We start from the raw sequence: 22,089 nt of genomic DNA, 5'->3' as shown, positions 1-22,089 counted from the left end.
TATAAGAATAGAAAGAGAACGCTACATAGAGGCCCTTTGTCTCCTTGTGCTAATAATGCATATACATTCGTACAGTAAATATGCAAATGTTACACAGATTAACGAGCGGCATCAATATCATACCTGATTGACGGACAAAGACAGAAAAGGCCTCCGTGCAGCGTTCTCTTTCTATGCCTATATTACATCCACTTATGCCGTCTTATGCGATAACATATAACTCTATCTTTATATCTTTATGATTACAGCTATTCATTCATTTCAGTGCAATACATATCTTGTATATATAGCAACAACATAAAGTTCACAATAAAATAGTATATTATATTTATAAAATGAATATTGAAAATGTAGAAATATAATACCTAATCGGTCCTTTTTACAAAACAGTAGTTGTTATTTTACAATTATAAGATAAGAACATGTGCACGATAAAAGAATTTCATGCTTGATAATAATTTCAGATTCCCTTGAAAACATCTGCAAAATTGCTATCTTTTAATGCATATTTGTGCAGTTTGTTCACGTGTATCGTTTTATTTGAAAGAAATACCGCTGAAAAATTGACTACCGTTCAACTCACTGATTAAAAAAAATGATATTACTTATTATCTCAAGTTAAGCATATAATCAAAAGATCAAATTAACAACTTCAATGTGATATAAAAAAATGTTAAAATCAGAATACTTAGAGATAAGCATTACTTATCTATATACGAATCGAAATGAAATCACGTTAAAGCCAAAGTCGATTCTCAATTCCTTTGTTCTAATGTATCTAGTCAGAGGGGATATTTTCTATCCGCGATTCAGACGTCAAATCAAGTACAGTTGCACTGAACACCGTAATGTCAAGAACTACATAAGTATATAAACACATACTACTATGTAATTAAAACAACGCAACATTCACTAGACTGCGATATATACTCAAGAGGTAATTTTAATTCAGTTAATTATGGAAATATATATACATATATGTGTATATATGTATATATATCAGCATGTATGGTCATCCTAATAAAAAAGATGCATGGTAAAATACAATATAAATTGTCGTTTATAATTTGTCACTTCAAAATCGAAGACTTGCCATGATCATGATTGGAATATAATTAAATATATTAACGTAATATATGTTTAACGTAATAGTAATTTAAGTTCATACTTAGATATAAATTTCGTAACTTCAAACATTGAGAATAATTCTATGGACTCACACTACAACGAAATAGTACTCAAGTACCTACAGTGCTGGACAAAAGTATTGGCACAGCATGATTGTTATGATAGAAATGCTTATAACTACTAAACAAATTGATTTAAACAAAAAACTTTTTGACGTATTTATTTATTATCTATTCTAGTTTATTACATAACAAGAGCAACAATATAAATAAAATAATACGCAAAATAATAACAAAAATATATTTTTTGAACATTTTATGGGTGGACAAAACTATTGGCACAGTAGAATATTTACGCTTATAACTAATTACATAATAAACTTCTAATATTTTGTTGGCAGTCCTTTTCTTTTAAGGACTTCCTTTAATCTTCTGGGCATCGAGTGGACTAATTTTTTAGTGAATTCAGGTACAATATTGCTCCATTCCTGCAGAAGAACTTTCTTCAGTTCAGACTTGCTTGTGATATTATGTTTCCTAATTCTTTTTTCCAATTCGTTCCACACGTGCTCAATGGGATTCATATCGGGACTTTGAGGTGGTGTGTTTAATGTGTGGGCAGTATTATATATTATCCACTGACGAACAATATACGCCATATGTTTAGGATCTCGATCCTGCTGAAAATAGAAATCCCTGGGGAGGTTTAATTTTTGAGTACTTTTCAAAAGATTTTGCTTGAGTATATTTAAATATACATATTTATCCATTATCTCATCAATGAATATAAGTTCTCCTACACCCGATGATGCCATACATCCCCACACCATTAAACCACCACCCCCATGTTTCATGGTGGCTTGCAGATTCAGTTCGTCCATCTCTGTGTTGGGTTTTCGCCATACTAATATTCTGCCGTCAGATTTAAAAATATTAAACTTACTTTCATCTGAAAACATGATCTTTTCCCAAAAATCAGTATCTTTCGTAACAAACTCTTTCGCGAATTCCACTCTTTTCTTTTGGTTTATTTTACTGATGTAGGGCTTTCTTCGTGCTGCACGGGCAGAATAACCGGCATCCTTCAATACCCTACGTACAGTTTTGGTACTTACTTCTTTTTCACACTCAGCTTTTAACATCGAAGCAATTTCAGTCGAATTAGTTTTTGGATCCTTCTTTACAATATTTACGATTTTCCTTTTTTCTCGAATTGTTACCTTAGAAGGGCGACCACTCCTAATTTGATTCTCTAGATTTTCTTCACTTTTAAAGCGTTTTATGACTGAACGCACAGTAAAACGACTTCTGTTTATGATTTGTGCAATTTCGTTGTAAGATTTATTCATCTTATATAAATTTAATATTATTTTTCTTTCTTCAATTGTGGTTTCTTTCGTTTTTCTAGACATTATTACTCTTTCTTGGTTTTTTGTTGTTTAATAACTGAAGTCTCCAGTTTCACTGATCGAGTGTTATAATTAAGAAGATTAAAGGAAGTCCTTAAAAGAAAAGGACTGCCAACAAAATATTAGAAGTTTATTATGTAATTAGTTATAAGCGTAAATATTCTACTGTGCCAATACTTTTGTCCACCCATAAAATGTTCAAAAAATATATTTTTGTTATTATTTTGCGTATTATTTTATTTATATTGTTGCTCTTGTTATGTAATAAACTAGGATAGATAATAAATAAATATGTCAAAAAGTTTTTTGTTTAAATCAATTTGTTTAATAGTTATAAGCATTTGTATCATAACAATCTTGCTGTGCCAATACTTTTGTCCAGCACTGTATGTAATTGTACGATCATAATTGAAGATGTGGAATGCAAGTAGAAACTTTCTTCTTTAGGTATTTATATTTCTTAGAATTCCTACTGTAAATTTTCTTACTGTGAACCAAACAACTGAAGAATACTTGAAACAAGAACTGAAGAAATCTTCGCTGTAAAAAAATTGGTACATAGTTTCAAGACATTGTTCTACATTGTACATATATTTACTTATAGATATAAAACACGTGTGAATGATTCATAGTAAGATGAAACAAGTTCTTTAAAAATTACAGAGAAAATTATAGTACATGATTAATTTGTCGATGAAGAATTTTTAAAACAATTATCGAAAATTATAACAAAATTGAAACGAATTAAACTTTTTAAAAATTTAGGTACGGTCTTAAAACTTATTATATTTATTCAACTTGCAAAACATGATATAAAATTTCTTAAAGTTTATATGAAACTATTATTTTATGTTACATTAGCTTTATGCAATTTGGTACACACATGTTCGACGTTCTAGTGACAATTCTGAACAGTATCTTCTCTTACAATAGAATACCAAAACAGACAAGCCGATTACCCAAAAATTGGCTCATAAGAATACCCCCCGATTACACCGAGTCGTTTGCGTATACGAACGGAATCAGTGAAAAATAGGTCGACACACGATTAGTCACGTGTTCATTGTACGCATGAGACAGAATATTTAGTAATTTAATTTATAACACACTTATCGGATCAACATAAATATGTTGTTTAGTTTAGTGCATATGTACCGCACATAACAGCAGTTCCCGCTTTAGTAAGGCGGAATAATGACTAAATGACGCAGAGAAAGGAAGCGAACTTCGACCATATTATCAAGAACGATAGAAATAATAATAATAATAATAAAACATCGAAATCATCGAAATCGAAATAAACGATATAACATAGATTTACCAGTGTAAATACATATTTCTATATATTTTTTTCTAAAAAAAAAACTTAGTGGTGGCTATGACAATTATTCGCTTATTTGCCAACAAGAGGAACTCGCGTGTACTGAATCTCTTCATTCAAAAATCAAAACATACCATTTTATTTTATACATTTGTATTGTCATTCGTATCTTCCTGAACGCGAGTCAATAGTTGGCTTCTTTAAACAGTTTAAACGAGATGCAATCTATCGTTAGAGTTCTATTAACATGCAATGCAAAAAACTACGTTTGCCGAGTGACTGTTTAGCAAATATTCTGCTGTTAGAATACACGTAGCGCGGGATTTCCAATTCTTTAGATTAACTTTCCATAGTTTGAAAATCGAAAGTTAGTGTCTACAATTTGGGTAAAAATGATAGCAATCTACAGAAAAAGTCCATTTGCTTGTAGGAAGTAAAATGGAAGAAAACTGAATGTGTTCTCCACAAACGATGACACCAGCGAAAACAAAGCATCATGTAGTAAAATTTGTTTGACTTGTGAGAAAAGGAAAAATCTTAAATATAATATTACGTTTCTTCCAGATGTAACGAAAAACATCGAAACGTTTGATGTTTCATCTGTGTAAGAAGTAGAAAAAGCATTATTCATCTCGTAGAAAAATCCGTTGAAGATATGGAAGAATCGCGCATAGGAGATTGTGATTTATACCGTCCGATAGCAGTACAGTATCTAAAAGCGGCTGAAATGCATGCGAAAATGCAGAGAGACAGTAGATAAGCATGTATGTGTTTGCGTCAGAACCGAATCTAAACTTCGATTTTCATTCATAAGTGCAGTAGCCCTTGTCTACGATCGTCTGGGTACGGATACATTAGTCTTTCTCTCTCTCACTCACTCTCTCTCACTCTCTCTTTGCACTGACGATGAGTGAACTGCGTTTCTTCGGTACAGATGTACCGAGTTACGGGTACACCTGTACCGAGCGCGAAGCTAGTGCTAGAGTATCGACCCACAGCATGTGGTAACTCTTTCTCCCTTCTCCGTTGCTTGTTTCTTTCTTGCTCCTTCTTGAAACATCGCGTCTCGTTCACCTATTCCCTATCTCAATTCTTCTAATATAATTCGCTCCTTTCTCTTTCTCTATGTAGCCCTTTCTCTTTTGCACGCCACGAAATATAGATTTCGACATGGTCGAAATTTGCAGAACCGTCCATGGAAATTTCAACCCTATGACAATATGGTACATTGTTGTGCATGCGCGAGGAGATACAGGAACGTGCTACCTTGTTCGCAAGCCCTACCTATACGGCCAGACTTTTGAAACTGTCATAGAACTTCCAAACGCGCGCACCAAAACTCTGTCCATCATTTCTCGAGTAATTCACAAACATGACTCTCCGATAAGAAAAGTTAATGCTTGGCCTTCAAACTGTGCTGCGTATCATGCACGCAAATTACAAACAGATACTCTACCGTTTCATTTATTCCTAGTATCGAGTATATCATTATATCCGTCTTCGAAAAATAGCATTCAAAATATTCCATAGTCATTGGTTTTTCCTTCTCCTAAAAAAACTCAAAGAACTCAAGGAAGAGACTAAAGTGTAATTTTTCAACTTGATGACACAGCCAGAGTCGGTTAATTAAGAAGTAAATGTACTACATCTGGTTCTACGTCGTTAGTCCTATGTATTCGCGGTATTTTCGGTTTTCGCGGAAGTTGCGATAGATCGAAGAATTGTAGCTATCAGAGAAAATAGTGGAAATAGGCTGGAGGGAAATGAATGTGTTTCCATATGGCATTTTACTGTTGTCAGAGGTAATTGCGAATAGAAGAAAATATCCTGAGTCATTGGTAATGAAAGGATAACGCAAAGCGCAGAACACTTACAAATCTGATCGCGTGGTTAGAACCTCGCAAGACCTCGAAATCTAGAGATGGAAGAGAAATATGCAAGTGGGAGAGGGTTCCGACGACGGTAGTCGTCCCTGGTTTCGAGTCGGACAGCTCAGTTCATTTGGTTGGTAGAGGCGAACGGTGGTGCATAGTACGACAGCTGATTCTGGACAGTGTTGCGATCGTTTCTCTCTGCTGTCAGTGGATACAGTACTGCGGATCGTTTAGTTGTTTCGCGATTCGATTTTCGCTTATGCGTGTACGTACAACGGAGACAATCGCGATCCTACCGAATACTACTCTTTCTTCGAAAACGAATGCGGCCTTGCAATTTGAAAATTTTCTCATCGATCATTGGAAAAGCCAAGACAAGGATCAAAGACGCATCGTAGCGATCCACTACGGCCTAGCTAGCCTATGTATATACCGGGCTGCTCCACGTTCCATTGTGATTGCCGTGTGATCACTATTTTCTTGTGAAACACGACCGTTGTGTATAGTGCAGCGATCAAAGAAAGGGCGGAGAGGCAGAGAATGCACAGCGTCATCATCGGGGTATGATTTCGGACGCTGTTAGGATACCTAAATTTAAATTCGACCGATGGTGAGTTCACTCTATTTATAATGATCATAACGCTTGTTCAGATACTTTCACAAATTTTTAACTCATACACTGTACGCGCGGCCCTCTTATCCTACTTGAAGGTTTAACCCATCCCCTTTTGTCTACCTGTCTCACAACTCGTATATCCTCGTTTTCTTCCTTTTTCTTTTTCTTATTATTCATTCACTATTTTATCGAAATCGAAAGTGCAGAGTTATGAAAGGTAGCAAAATAAAATCAAGGCCAGTTCCAGTGTTAAAAAATTCATAACTTTACAAGTATGACACAAAGCTTGTGTGGTTTCGGATCATTTTCTTCACATATTACCTCTGATGACCCATTTAATTTCACAGCCTTTTTTAATATTTCTCCCATTTGAGACTGCCACTAAAACACATGTTCGATATATTTAGTGCATCACTTGCAATGTTTATAATCGTATAGTTAATATATATCAGTGATAGAATGGGATTATACATATTGTTAGAAAGATTAAAAAAAGGAAGTTCGTTCTTTTTACACACATTTGCGTGTAAATCGGTTGTCGCATCGTAGAATGCGACGATGAGAATGGATTATCAATCACAGTAAGTTAACAAAGACGAGTTAACAAAGAAAGGTAATGATGACATTCGTTTCTATCTTGGCAGACCACTGCGGCCTGTTTTCAATGTAGAAGGTTAAATTCTTGATGTTGTTCGTCTCAATCTTATTCCTCTTAGAAACAACTATGTAGGTAAATTCACTGGGCCACGTGGAGTTAAAATTGTTCACGAAATTTCAACAAAATAAATTTGGTGTAAAATGTATGTTGATAATATGTACGTGATAAACAGATCGTTGTATGCGTTGAATCAATGTTGTAACAAGCATGCTTCATCGCAATGATTCTACGCATCACATGTGTTCATCAAGACATTTGCTGGAATTGAAGTATAGCCGCCCTTCTATCAGGCTCGTTTAAAGATCTGTCGAGAGTAACGCGATGCTCGAGAGATGCATTGGGCATTGACCCTGTACGATCGCGACCGATTTATGCAGAAAAATTTAGTATCACAATCCGTCTACGAGTTTGTTGGCCGAATGACAAAAATATGATTCTTGACCATCTAAACGAGTATTTGTAACGATCGTGGCTCGATCGATCGTTACCAACGATAACTCGTTCTAATGCGAAGGTGTTTCATTTACTTGTTCAATCTATAGATACGTAAGTAGGTATCTTGTAAAAACAATTGTAAGCGACGTTCAATTAAAAATTTATCGATTTACGGATCATGTCGATCGATCGATCGATTAGAGATTAAGATTTGACTACCTGTAGCAACAAGCGTTCATTCTCATCGAAATTGAATCCATCGAAACAAATATTTGTATGTTCTGAACCACATGCTTTGAAATCTATCGGAATATTTAGCATGTGTTATTTCATTTATCGCATCTAATATATATCTAATTGTAAATTCATTCTATCGATCTAGATGACAAGAAAGTACTCGATTATCGCATCGCTAATCAATAAAATTCAATTCAGTTGTAATATTGTCCGATAATTATAGGCGCGTTATCATATCTTTCAAAAGTAACACGTGTGTTCGAATTTCGTTCTTTCTGTCATTATCGGACGTAAGAGAAGAATGAATGTTCTCTCCTTTAGAAGGCAAAAAATTACAGTTAAAATGAACTTGAAAGGAAGAATTTAATATTTCTTTGTCTGAATTTAATATCTCTTTTCTTGTTCATCGATTAGAACAAGATTTATTCATTTCTGTCCATGCGACAGATAATGTTAGGATTTATTGTCTAGTAATGCGACAATAAGTCCTAAAAAGAAAAAAAATGTTGCTCTACAGGCAAGAAGGAAAAGTTCTTTGTTCTCAAACTCGTTTCGACCATTCCGAAGTTCTTGCTTCAAATGCGTGTGATTCATGGATGTTGCACAGAAATTCTTGCCATATCTTTTTACGTTCGTTTTACAATAAGTATCATTTATTTATAATTTATTCATTTATTATAAAATAATGTTAAATAATACAAGATATTTTACATAAAAGGAACTGCTGCCAGGTTATTTAAAACTATTCGTTCTTTCATTTAGCAATTTAATCAATATTCACCAGTAGATCGATGCTAGAAACAATTTTCAAACAAATTATAAACTTTTACAACGGGATGAGATGTAATTGGCAAATTTATGGTTCTAGCATCAACAGATGATGGCAGATTTAAAGAATCTCGCTCTGGCTGGTGGAGGAGGATCTAGATACAGTGGAGATGAACAGGTACAGTTCATTCCAGGTGGAAGTCATCAGGTGACCATTAAATCGCCTCCACCTTCACTGCATTTGGAGAGTCTGAACAATGCTGTTCTCAGGTATGCTACATAATCGCTAATCATTACGCAAAAGATAACACTTGAACAATTTTTTAAGCATAAATACTTAGAAAGTTTCATTTGGACTTCAAATTCGACTTCGATTTCGATGTATCTAACAAAATGTTTATATGTAGGAGGTGAAAAAGCAGGTTTACTTTAAATTCTGTTAGTCGTTTGTACGGGCTTCTCTTAAAAAACGAAAATATAAGACCGAGTATGTCTTTTGGCGATTAAGCTTTCTGATAGTCTCGCATCGATACATTCTTTATAACTAATGTAAATAAGGGATAATGTGGTCGATAGTTGCGTAATAAACTACATCGTATGCAAATCTTTCTATAAAAAAGATTGGATAGCGTGATTGCAAAGGTTACTCTCTTTTCGATGAACGTCTTTTTAATATTACGTTTCAAAGGTATCTTTTTAAGCAGTTTATATTGTAATAGTGCTTCTCATTTAATATTTTCTGTGCACAAAAATTATTTACTTTACTAGACCTTAGCAGAAGATCAATGTATATTGTATACGCATAATCGTCTGCACTTTCATTAAGGATTCAATACGACAAATTGATGTTGAAGTTTTACAAACATATGTAGTACAATCAACTTTTGTTCATTTTTAGATTGAGATATTCTTAGATCCAATTTTGGTGATTAATTATGTGCTCGAATAACCATTTTTAAATAAGTACCTAATAATGTGGAAGGATAATCGTAGATTTTAGTTTAGTTTGAGTTTATCGGTTTCTGTTCTATTCATATACACCAAGCAGAATTTTATTGGATATATTAGATTGAGAATGTATAACAAAGACCACCGCGGTCATCGAGTGAACATCGAACACGCGAACTAATATATCCCAAATACGACTAAAACGGATCTCAAGGTCTTCCCATTGATCGCTTTAAGGCTTTCACAAAGCATCAATATAATTTGTCGTTCACAAAGTAAAACTGCGCAAAGTTTTTAAACTAAGGTTAGATACTTATTGTTAAATTATATGGGAAAAGTATTGGTACGTTTGACTTTTTCAGGTGGTCCTTCGCAAAAATACACATTACATTCGAATTAAATGATGTGAAAATAAAAATATAAGCAAAAATCAACGAAGTCAGATTTTTGGTAATTATATTTAATGTATATTCATAAGTACACAAAATCGTTCGAATTTGTTTACAAAAATTTAACTGATTATCCCTTTGGTAACAGTACATACGATCGCGATATCGATTAATCCTTATTTTTGTTGAAACCTTAAAACTAGTATGAAATGACAGATGCGATGAACATCGTATGCTTAACATCGCGTAGCTTCTAAAATTCATATTACACCAATGCAAGTCACGCTCGCAGGCATAGGATAAAAGACTTAGCCATGTTCTAACTTTACCGTAACCGGGCTAATATTTAAAGCGAGACAAAAAATGTAAAAAAGAAGAAAACTAAAAATCTAACAATTATTAAAGTAGGACTAGAGAGAATTGTTTCTTCTGGTAGTTTGACTTAAATATCGCTTTCGTGAAAACGAAAACCAACAGTTATTTAATTTATTGAATTAAAATATCTATTCCTCGAGCTATTTCAATTGAGCTGAATTATCTGAAGTGCCCAAAATGCTCGAAATGTTTGAAATACTGGTTAAAGAGTCCTTCCTGAATGCTGCAATACTTTCTTGTTTGTATTCCAGTGGCTCGCAAAATAATCTCCATTGCAATTGCAATGGTAGTGCGTCTAATGGTACCGCAGTTGCAATGTGTAGCAATAGTATGTTCGCAAGAAAAGTACCAAATCATAGTCCAGGACAAGATGGCAAAAGGCCGGCAGTAACATTGACGCATTTACCGAAAAGGCCACCGGTTGACGTTGAGTTCAAGAACCTAGCGTACAGCGTATCCGAAGGCAGAAAGAGAGGTTGGTCTTCGAAAGAACGACACATTACGTAAAAAACATAACGAACAAGAACTATATGTATAAATATTTGTGCGTAGAAGCGCATTCTGTAGACACCTTGCTCAAAAATATGTTTAACAGCAACCTAGCTGAAATAATTAATAGGAATGTATAGGCTTTTTCATCTCCTGTTTCGGCCCAAATGTACCTTACAGGTGCAGCTGGACCAGGTTATGAAGAGGCCACAGCTAGAGAATCTATGCACTCGCGAAATCTGTCCTTTAATGAAATTTCTGTATTTTATCTTCACAAACAAGTAAATTTGACAAGATTTTAACTCCATTTTCTCAATGCGAGATACGAAATAAATCGTCAAAATATTGTACAAAAAGGGAGAGATAGGAAAATACGAAAAAATAAAGAAACAAGAAAAGATGATAAATCTTATGGTGTTTTACGTTGCAGGGTACAAAACAATTTTAAAATGCGTAAACGGTAAATTCCAATCGGGAGAACTGACCGCTATCATGGGTCCTTCAGGTGCTGGAAAAAGTACACTGATGAATGTTTTGGCAGGTTACAAGTGAGTTACGTTTCCAAACAATTTATATGATGTTAAGAGACAAAAAAATACAAGTTAAATAAAAAAACATCACGGTATTCTATATTTTCAGAACATCCCACTTGAGTGGTTCTGTTTTGATAAACGGAAAGGACAGGAATCTGAGGAGATTTCGAAAGATGTCCTGTTACATAATGCAAGACGATCGTCTTTTACCTCATTTAACGGTCTATGAGACAATGACTGTTTCGGCTAATTTAAAATTAGGAAAAGACATCAGCGCGAGGGAAAAGAGAGTGGTGGTACGTTAAAAAAGCGAAACTCTGGAAACAAATGAAACGCAGAAACAATAGCCGAATCACTTAAAATAATAATTTGAACAAAATAATGTTTAACGCAGATCGAAGAAATCATCGAAACGCTCGGCCTAAGCGACGCGAGCAATACACAAACCCACTGTCTTAGTGGAGGGCAGAGAAAAAGGCTATCGATTGCATTGGAACTTGTTAACAACCCTCCGGTGATGTTTTTTGACGAACCAACTTCTGGCTTGGACAGTTCGACTTGTTATCAATGTTTAAGTTTGCTCAAATCGTTAAGCAGAGGAGGTAATTGTAGCAACGAATTTCTTAAATTTGAAATCATCACTATTTCATAGTTAGTAATGCTGTCTACTGTTTGATAAATGTTTTCATTTCTGCAATATCTTAGGAAGGACTATTATATGTACGATACATCAACCAAGCGCTCGACTGTTTGAAATGTTCGATCATTTGTACCTTTTGGCCGAGGGCCAGTGTATATATCAAGGAAACGTTGGTGGTCTGGTACCTTTTTTATCGTCAATGGGCTTGGAATGTCCTAGTTATCATAATCCAGCGGATTACGGTAGGTGCAATTATTAAGTTAAAGACTCGAATAACATTCAAATTTCATTAAAAAAAGGAAAAATAATTTCGTTTAGTCATGGAAGTGGCATGTGGAGAACACGGAGAATGTGTGCACAAATTAGTCATGGCAGTAAATAACGGTAGATGTGCTAATTATCAGCAACATCAAGCTACGATAAATGCAGTGCAAACTGTATCGAATGATATCGCAAAAGAATCGCCGCAGCAAGAAACAAAATCTGAATCTGCTTTAATACCAAACGGTGTGACAAAGCAACCGAATGGCGGGACAGTAATCAACATGCCAATTTCTTGTACGACTTCTTTGTTGGACAGTGCAGAGAGTATAGAACAAAAAGTTGGCTTTCCAACGAATAGTTGTACCCAATTTTGGATCCTTCTTAAAAGAATATTCTTGTCACAAATAAGAGACATGGTTAGTATACTTGCACACAGCCTTGTTCAATAGTAATATTTCGTTTGCTTAACGATATTTTATCATTTTTGTCGTAGACATTAACGAGAGTAAGGCTGATTTCCCATATAATCGTTGGATTCCTTATTGGTGCAATTTATTACGACATCGGCAATGAGGCCTCGAAGGTAATGAGCAATGCCGGTTGCGTCTTCTTTACGGTGATGTTTCTCATGTTCACTGCTATGATGCCTACGATTCTTACGTGTAAGTGAACTACACGATAAATACTTAAGCCTTGTCTTTCTATATGTATTAACAGCGTTTTTTGATATAGTTCCGACAGAAATGGCTGTATTCGTGAGAGAACATTTAAATTACTGGTATTCTGTGAAAGCTTATTATCTTGCGAGAACTTTAGCCGATGTACCCTTTCAAGTAAGTACATATGAGATGTTTTATTTCAACACTTATGTTTTCGATGAACATTCATTTTAATTAACGTGTTTGTTATTTTTATTGTAGATAGTGTATTCTATAGCATACGTCATTATCGTATACTTCATGACGTCGCAACCATTGGAAACAAATAGATTCATGATGTATTTAACTATATGTATATTAACAGCGTTAGTTTCGCAATCCATCGGTTTAGTAATAGGTGCAGCGATGAGTGTAGAGGTACTGTTTTATATTCTAATCTATAAAATTTGCTTTTGCGTTATTTAGTGTCATCTCTTGGGCCTTAATGAAACGACAAATTTTATCCTTCTTGCAGAGCGGAGTATTTATTGGCCCTGTATCGTCAGTGCCCATCATTCTGTTCTCCGGTTTCTTCGTCAATTTTGATGCCATTCCAAAATATCTCAAGTTTCTTTCTTACGTGAGTTACGTCAGGTACAGCTTTGAAGGTGCCATGATTTCTGTATATGGTTATAATCGTGCTAAGCTCAAGTGTTCTGACGCTTACTGCCACTTCAAGAGCCCGACGAAGTTCCTGGAAGAAATGTCGATGCAAAACGCTGTCTTCTGGCTAGACGCCGTTGCGTTGGCAGGTTTTTTGCTTACCTTGAGAGTGATCGCCTACTTTGTACTGAGACTGAAGTTACGATCTCTTCGTTAAAACACACAGTGGCCGAATATAATCGATGATCACTTGGTTGTCATCGTGTTAGGAATATTCGTTTTACCTCAATCTAGCCCGAACGTGAGAGCTGACAAGTCTTCTTAGATTCGCGGTTATGATTCTAAATTTCGATTCTTTCTTTGAAAATAGAAATACCCGGACATTTATGTATCAAAATAACATAACATAGGTACATGCCTGAAAATGGCGCGATGAAATATTTTCTTTTTCACTTGTCGTCAACTACTAAGATTTTCTACTTTCTACTTACCGGAATTCATCATCTCATTTACACGCTCATGTTGCAAATGAGAAAATCGCCTTTAAAACGTTCTATTATAAAGGGTGTACAGTGTTTCATTGCCTCGAATTTTTTTCGAAAGAACCGAAGTTTAAAAGAAAGCCTTGATTCTCAATAACGCATTTCCAATATCAATTACAATTAATGTAATTTCTGCCATGTAAATACAAATTGTAAATGTTGAAGAAAACATTCATATTTCACGCAAACTCAAGGAGATATGTATGTTGTTTCATACGATCAAGTGAGACGACTAACAATAGTAGACACAAACGAATGGTACGCATAAAAGAACATAGTTTAGGCATTTTTAACACAATAGAGTGCGCCAGAATTACATTGAAATTGTAAATCATCGATAATAGACCGAAAAGAGACCACTGTTGGTATTATACATTCTCAATCGAAGTGCAAACATTTATAGCCAATTATTACAAACTCGCCAGGAGCCTTAGGCCCATTCAAGACTCATGGTCCCTCCAACGAGCGCGTGTGCACCACGCGACAGCATAGACTTTTTTTGATAGATAAGCAATAGAATTTACAAATCACGAAAATTAGAACGGATTCTTTATTGTTCTTATAGATATTTACGTCACTACATTCACTTACGATTAGTCTATGCGGGAGGTACCTCGAAGATATACCATTGATGATAAACGACCACTAATCGTTTAAATCTAACGGACAAAAAGAAGTTTTAGCCGAAAACATTGAAGTACCAAAAATTAATTTACATATGTATGTCCGATACTTAGGTATATCGGCGAGATACCTATAAACACATATTTGTACTAAATGATTTCTTACGAGATCGCGAGCAATCCTTATCCATATTGTCATTCCATTTATAGATAATTCAATAATTATAACGTTTAAGCGATAAAGAAAAAATGATAAAACATATACTGTAAAAAGCTCACACCTGACCAATCACTAGCTGCCTGTGCGTTTGCTTCTAAGTCTGGAATGCTGAACATTGTTATATTTATTACGATATAGTCGTTTAATTAACGAGGTGAAGGGAGTATATTATTAAAAAAAAGAAAGAAAAGAAAAAATTAAAATTAAAAATGAAAAAAAAACAAATTAGGAATGTGAGTATGACTTTAACAGGATTATTTCGGTTTTTGGAACTTTTACAAGAATTTTTTTCACGGCCTATGCATTGTTCTTATCGCTACGGGTTCATTTACTCAAGGACTGAAAAAGAAAAAGCGGAAGGAAAAAACAAAAAATTTATAGACTTTTTCTTTGACTTACTTAAATTAGATCTCACGTCATGGCGTTTCGTAATATGTATGTAGTCATGTCATGATGATAATATGTAATCACGCGGTTGGGGTCAGAGTAATCTTACTCTCTTATAGATATTTGATGAGTTTCTCAATTCTGGGCAGAAATAATATATGTAGACTAAAGTATTATCATATGAATATTTTTATATTTCAATATCAAATATAAATCTGACTTACTGTTAGTACTTTTGGTTTAAAGCAAACTTATTATCGTATTTTAACTTTATAGTAGAGGCGAATTATATTAATTGTATTCCAATGTATATTTATTACCTTTAATGTAATTGCAACATAATTATGACAGTACTTATTACAGGCATTCTATATGTTTAAAATCTTTCCAGCAAGTTATTCTTCTTTACTCTTAGTCAAGTTGTTTTCGATGTAATATCAATCAAAATATCAATCCATTTCTTTTTATTGGAATTTAAGAATTAATTCGATCATAAATTATCAGACTGTTTGTTGAATGATAAACCGGTGACTTTGCATACAGCTGATACAGTATGCGGCAAAACAATTTGTGAATCATGGAGTAAGGATAGAGACAGGAGTAGTCCAAATATTTCCTTATTCTTAGATTTGCTGTATAATTATCATTTATATTTCTACTTACTGTTATATGTAAATAAGCAAATTAACCAAACATATAATCAAGAGACAACGACACACTGCAGTATACATAGTATGTATCTATATGCGAATATTTTGTTATTATTTCAATTTTACCATGGTAAAACAATTAATAATGAACATTATACCGTAATCAAATTGTCAAGGTTTAAAATCGACATTACCATAAATTTGGATATCATATGATCATTTATATTTCATTCCAAATGCGTTCTAGTAATAATATGGAATGTCTGTGATTCAGTATCGACAAACATTGTTTGGTGTTTAAAGACAAGCTCTATGAGATGTACATATAAAATGGTATAAATGTAAGGATTAATAAACATGAAGTAATAGGACATCGAAATTGAATAGATACAATAAGATAACAGTTATGTTATCACGTATACTGTTATCATGTTTTGGAAATAAAGGGTGGAATATCTGTTTAGACCTTGGTTCGCATTTATAACATAACAAAAGTAAAATATTCAAAAACCAAAATAAACTATTTAATTCTACCATACTATAGTCAGCTCTATATTGTTAGTAGTTTTGCTCATAAAAATATATATCAACATATTATGTAGAACCAAGGTTTAAACGTACATAATATCGGTACGATGAATTGAAACTGGATAAAATTCATATTCGTTTACCATTCATTCTTATTATCGGTTCATTGTTTCTTATGATACAAGTTATTGATTATTTTTTCTATGTATAATGCTGCGTAATTGCATTCGCGATTGAATGAGTTATTAACAGATGTAAAGATGGTAAAATGTTAGGTTTAGTGGTTTACACGAACAAAATGTTAGGTTTACACGAATCCGCGCGTATTGTGTTCAAGGCTCGCGAGAATTGAGACTGTAATAACGAACAAGCAAATTTTTAATTGCACGTGACCATCTTGCGAGCAGAACTCTCAAACTGCTGTTAAAGAACTTGAATAGCATAATATCACGTTTGCATATACATAATGTAGATACGCAGCATAAAAAAATTAATTAAGACGTTCTCGCTTTTAGGACACATATTCCACACGTACAATGTACAATGTATGTATATTGCCCGACCATGTATCGCATACAATTCATGACACTTTTTTCAAGTATTGTAATTTTATATAAACAAGAAAGTATACGTGTGTAAGGCTGTGCGTTTGTGTGTGCGACATCAAAAACAAATAAAAATATGTGTATAAAAAAGAGAAACGATATGTACACGCGGGAAGGAGGATATTACAAATCCTTGCGAAATAAAATTTCCAATATAATATTTCGTGTTCTGAGCAAAGAATGACACGTTTATACTAAAGCACAAATGAATAAAAACATCTGTATAATGTGTAAAAACACAACGATGTTACCTTTATTCAAAAATGTAATTGTACTGGATATCGATAACGGTTTGAAATATAGAATTCGAAATTGTAGCCGAATGAATTCATCAGAAGCACGTGGTGCATAAGCGACCAATCTAATGGAGGAATAGAATTATTTTAAGCTTGCTTTTAGCAATGCTGCCAAAGTAAAGCGTCTTTAAGTTTTTCATTTCTTACAATTTAAGATTAGAATGCTGTAAAATATGAAAATTAATTATTTCACTAGAGCATGTCAAAATTGTAACGTTAATTCTTTTCTACAAATATTCTATGTTTTTTACCACATAATAAGTACTTCGAATATTATTGAATATATATATTCTCAAATTCTATTAGAAATTGTGTAATTAAGTTGGTAAGTGCAGTTTATAGAATTCGTTGCGAAAGTCACAGTCCACTGTACAATAACGCATCAGAGTTTCAAAAAGTTTGAAAATTTAAAATCATGGAGAAACCTATAGTTCGTGCAAGGGTAGTGAAAGTCCTCGGCAGAACAGGATCCCAAGGACAATGTACTCAAGTCAAAGTTGAATTTTTGAACGAACAAAATCGACAGTTAATCAGAAATGTAAAGGGTCCTGTACGTGAAGGAGACATTCTAACACTCTTAGAATCCGAAAGAGAAGCTAGACGGCTACGTTAATGTATACACTTTCTCGTCAAAAACTGAACAAAAGATATACTGGATCTCCCCAGGTATTCATATCCGTCCCCTCGTCTACCTAATACAAATTTACATCTAAGAGGGGTTTCAAGCAACGTTCAGTAATTTTTTTTAAATTATTAAAGCCAATACTGCAAAAGTAAATCGTTAACTGAATACTCATTTCCTAGGTATTATGAACAGAAGCTTATTGATATTTGTTTTAAAACTACAATCGAATTCCTATTTTCTTATATGTATACATATATCTTTAACAAAAAAGCTATATTCACGCATACCATTGATGGAAACAGCATGTAAGTACTATCATTGTTCCAGCGTAATTAAAACATATTAAAATTTAAGAAATGAACTGTGTTTATTATTATATCCTGCGAAACAACATCTAATGTAACTTACATTTTTATCCTCAACCTGTTGTAATTTTATTTTAACCTGAACAAAAATGTAAGAAAAAAGAAAAACAAATTATATATCTGGAAACATTGTAAATACATATTTCTAAGAACGAAATCAGAAACTACTCGTACTTCCATTCTTTTTTTTTTTTTCGTTTTTTTTCTACCAAAGAACTTTCTCGTCGGTGTTTACATAGATTATTTATAGATGTCGCGTCCATCAGCCAATACAAAAAAAGTTTTACTCTAGAAGTAGAAATAATTATTTCGTTATTTCATTTTGGTGAAGATTATAAACGTATTCATATAACAAATAAAATTAAAATATATTGTAACATTTTATTTCTATGATTTTGTACTTATTTTTATATATTTTTATATATAAGCTGTAGTAAACGTAGAAATATCGACTTCCGGTGGCAGCACTATCAATCCACCTAAGCAACCGTTGGACTTCTTCATTTCAGTTTAGCTTGAACTATCGGGGTAAAAGGTCGTTTTTGCTCTTGTTCAATAATTCTTGCCTTTCAAGGAATGATTTTATTTCTTTTTAATCATAATAGTTCGTTTTTTCATTATTCTTTTCACTTTTTTTTTATTTTGTTTCAATTTATAGTATCGTGTTCAAGCTAGACTCCGTATAATCGCGTCGTTCTATATGTTAGTGTTAATTTTTCGCGTCCACCGCGTGTTTTGCTTCTTTTGTGTGGTGCAGTTTGGTTTCATTGTGACTCCCGAACGATCGTAAGTCCCCTTTTCACATTTCACTTCCTTCTATTTACACGTCTGTAAGGTGAAAATTGTATACTTTTTGAAAGTAAGGCAAAACGGAAATCGCCGCCATTTTTCTTGTTGCTTTGACGCAGTCAAATCTAACAGGGCTTTTGGCGGTTATTTCTGAAGCGTTACGATCACAAAGATACAATTTGTGCTGCACTTGGTAATAATCGAATTCTCTGGAATTCGAAGATTACCGTGTTGTGCACCACCATTACATGACCCGTTTTACGCGGTGATTCGGCAGATATATAGTCTGCTGTTCCTCAAAAGCCTCTTTATTTTTAATACGATTCTTAGTAATTGGGCTGGAGGGATCACACGTGTAAAATCGGTAACCCATTAGGGATCTTTGCTTGTTGTAAATGAGCAGAAGCAAAAGAAACATTAATATCTCTGCAACGCAGAGAAACGCAGTTTCCTAGCTTTGTCTCGTCTACAAAATTTGCGTGTGAATGGAATAGCAACACAATTATTGTTTCTATTTCATTTACGATTCTACCTTTTCCTATATCCTCGAGACGACGAATCGGGCGTGGTGTGCAACGTAATTAAACTAGCACATCTCCCATGGTATGGAGATTTCTTAGTTTCGCATCGTTCTACCGTTATCGTTGGCTCTTCTTTTATTAAGAAGTATGCCATTAAATAACATATAAATTACGCGATTGTACATATCTATCTCCTACCTATCTAGTTTATTAGCTAGGGACATTAGGGATTAGCTAAATTTTTAGATTCTAGATAGGGTTTAGTATAAGTCTTAGTTAAGAGATAGCTTTAAAAGAGTTTAGAGGTTGGTTAGCGCCTCTACCTCTTTTTCGGGTAGGTCCATTTTTTTTGTAAACCGTTCGTTCCAATTGGAATAAACGGTTAATAGACTGCGATGATTTTTACCGCAGGTTGTAGAGTTTTTCTGCAAAGGAAGGGTGGATGGGCTCGTTGGAGTTAGGGTGAGTCACTATTTGCAGCAACCTCCTCGTGGTGTGACTTGGGAAATTTGTATTACTATATAAGTAAACCAAATTTGCTAATGGCTGCAACGTTTTTACATTTTTTAGTGGTCTAACTACATAAAATAAAAGTTACTAAGAATAAACATTTGTAATATATAATTTTGTGTATACTTTTTATCCTCAAATAATTACATTATTATATCCAAATTTTTCATGTAAGTATGTATAAGTAATATTCACGCATAATTATTATAATTTATATAAATAATTTACATACTTCGACTGACCGATTGAATTCGCGTTCAGCAAAAAAAAATTGTGATAGTTTGGCGATATTAATGACTTTCATATTAAAGGTCGAATGAATGTTATAAGTAAAATAGACAAATGGGATGATAAGTACCTATGGTGAATGTAACGGAGATTCAGGAAGGGGAAAAATAAGTATCGAAGTTTGGAATTCCATAATCTTATCGTTGACCAATCCGCTGATCGAATTTTAGGATGGAATTTGTTGATCAGACGACCATACAGACAAAACGTGGATCAGTTAGTCAACTATCGAATGAGGTGATTTATGGAAAGTCGTACTGTGTACTGGTAACGTAAAATTGTTATATATATGTATATATATATATATGTAAAGATATATATATCTTTTTTATGTTTTCCTATTTCCTGTAACCTTAACAACTTGTGTGAAATCTACATACATTGGTAAGTATCGACAAGGATTTTTTATATATAGGGATACATACATGTATGGAAAATTAGATATATAGACAAGCAGAAAAAAAGTGAATACGTACTTTGTTAAACATAACCTCGAGTTTTTACGATTGAAAAATAATGCATGTAATGTGTGATATTGTAACTACTAAGTAAATATTTAATTCTTTCTTCGTCTTATTTGAATTAAAACACTTAATCATGTTTTATTAAGCCTTCTTGGAAGGCTTGAAATAATTTATATGCTTCTGAGCGTTGTTCTAGTCAATTCAGTCAGGGACAATTGAGCGAAATACGGAATGGAAATTCCCCATTAATAGGATTTGATTAAATTTATTCATCATTTTTCCGCTACGCTTAAATCGTTTTCACAAATCTGATAATGTATACGTATGACCTTATGATAATAGCTTTTTAGACACTTCTATTTATCACAAGTTAGTTTTAGGTAACGTTTATTTTTCACCTTAGTAGCGATGATGATTTGGTAAAATATTCAAACTCAAATTTTAATATTCCTGTGCAGTAATATGCAAATTTTTGAAAAATATAAGATTGATACGTTGGTATGCATATATATATATACATACATATACGAAATGAAAGGATATCCAGTTGGTAAGTGTGTAAATCGCAATGTTTTCGTCATTGTCACGTCACTACATCTCAAGACGTGTTCGTGATTAAAATTTTAAGACGTTCCGACAACTTTTTTCTATTCTTCGAGGTCTCAAACTTCTGACGTGATAATATATCATTGACAATAAAATAATGTTCCAAACATCACAATGTACTAGTATATATCTCTTATTTCTTTCGCGTATTCTTTAATATAACTTGAAAAGTTCTTAATATGTATATGTGTACATATCTCCTTTCAAATATGTACATAAATGTACATGTTCATGCTTTAATATATAATTGGCATCGAAGCATTATTTTTAAACCGTTTATTACACTTATTAAAGTAAGGAATGTGTTTTTATTCACAATATATTATTTCACGGAAACAGAATAAATCAATATCAAATGCTTTCGAATGTGATACATAATTATTTACATCCTTATCGTAGCTACTCAACGCAAATAAACGCTTGGACATTGATCTTCTGGTTGTGTAAGCAGCCTTTATTCCGGTTAGATTCATAGAACATCGTGCGATAATATTGTCCACAGTACATACATACAATGGAATATATATTTTCCTAGTACACTACATGTATTTTGGCAATGAATTTCAACACGTGCACAATTTTTATTATTGTATAAGTTTGTCCAAGAAGGCAGTAAAAAGCAGTCAGTTTTTTAAGACTAATTTAAAAGATACGAAAAGTAGCAACTTACGCGTTTTAAACTTATT

At 33.5% G+C, this 22,089-nt stretch overlaps 2 protein-coding genes across 3 annotated transcripts; both read left to right on the top strand.

Annotated features, from left to right (window-relative positions):
* Nucleotides 1-5,830: 5,830 nt before the first annotated feature.
* On the top strand, nucleotides 5,831-17,181 carry LOC132909927 (ATP-binding cassette sub-family G member 4). Of its 2 annotated transcripts, none has more exons than XM_060965155.1 (12): nucleotides 5,831-6,341; nucleotides 8,546-8,715; nucleotides 10,409-10,632; nucleotides 11,077-11,194; nucleotides 11,286-11,475; nucleotides 11,574-11,781; nucleotides 11,885-12,061; nucleotides 12,138-12,499; nucleotides 12,577-12,745; nucleotides 12,816-12,916; nucleotides 13,004-13,159; nucleotides 13,257-17,181. In XM_060965155.1, the coding sequence occupies exons 1-12, from the start codon at nucleotides 6,339-6,341 to the stop codon at nucleotides 13,599-13,601; spliced, it is 2,223 nt and encodes a 740-aa protein (XP_060821138.1). In that variant the 5' UTR covers nucleotides 5,831-6,338; the 3' UTR covers nucleotides 13,602-17,181. The 2 variants fall into 2 exon arrangements, with proteins under 2 accessions (XP_060821138.1, XP_060821139.1); XM_060965156.1 differs by lacking the exon at nucleotides 5,831-6,341 and adding an exon at nucleotides 9,756-9,843 and having other exon boundaries at nucleotides 8,600-8,715.
* Nucleotides 17,182-17,487: 306 nt separating this feature from the next.
* LOC132909928 (small ribosomal subunit protein eS28-like) lies at nucleotides 17,488-18,242 on the top strand. The gene is made up of 2 exons (XM_060965158.1): nucleotides 17,488-17,901; nucleotides 18,040-18,242. Exon 1 carries the CDS (start codon nucleotides 17,651-17,653, stop codon nucleotides 17,846-17,848), a length of 198 nt encoding a protein of 65 aa, XP_060821141.1. The 5' UTR covers nucleotides 17,488-17,650; the 3' UTR covers nucleotides 17,849-17,901; nucleotides 18,040-18,242.
* The last annotated feature ends 3,847 nt before the right edge of the window (nucleotides 18,243-22,089 follow it).

Source organism: Bombus pascuorum, chromosome 8 (genome assembly GCF_905332965.1).
Source record: "Bombus pascuorum chromosome 8, iyBomPasc1.1, whole genome shotgun sequence".
In the NCBI taxonomy this organism is placed as follows: domain Eukaryota; kingdom Metazoa; phylum Arthropoda; class Insecta; order Hymenoptera; family Apidae; genus Bombus; species Bombus pascuorum.
The sequence above is the reverse complement of the archived record's forward strand: the minus strand, read 5'-3'. Positions and strand labels throughout refer to the sequence as shown.

What these genes read in the sequence shown, in the direction of transcription:
- LOC132909928 (XM_060965158.1), top strand. Translation starts at nt 17,651, where the DNA reads ATGGAGAAACCTATAGTTCGTGCAAGGGTAGTGAAAGTCCTCGGCAGA.
- LOC132909927 (XM_060965155.1), top strand. An exon ending in CAAATCGTTAAGCAGAGGAG is followed by an intron (nt 11,782 to 11,884) that starts GTAATTGTAGCA and finishes GCAATATCTTAG; the next exon opens with GAAGGACTATTATATGTACG. An exon ending in TCATAATCCAGCGGATTACG is followed by an intron (nt 12,062 to 12,137) that starts GTAGGTGCAATT and finishes AATTTCGTTTAG; the next exon opens with TCATGGAAGTGGCATGTGGA.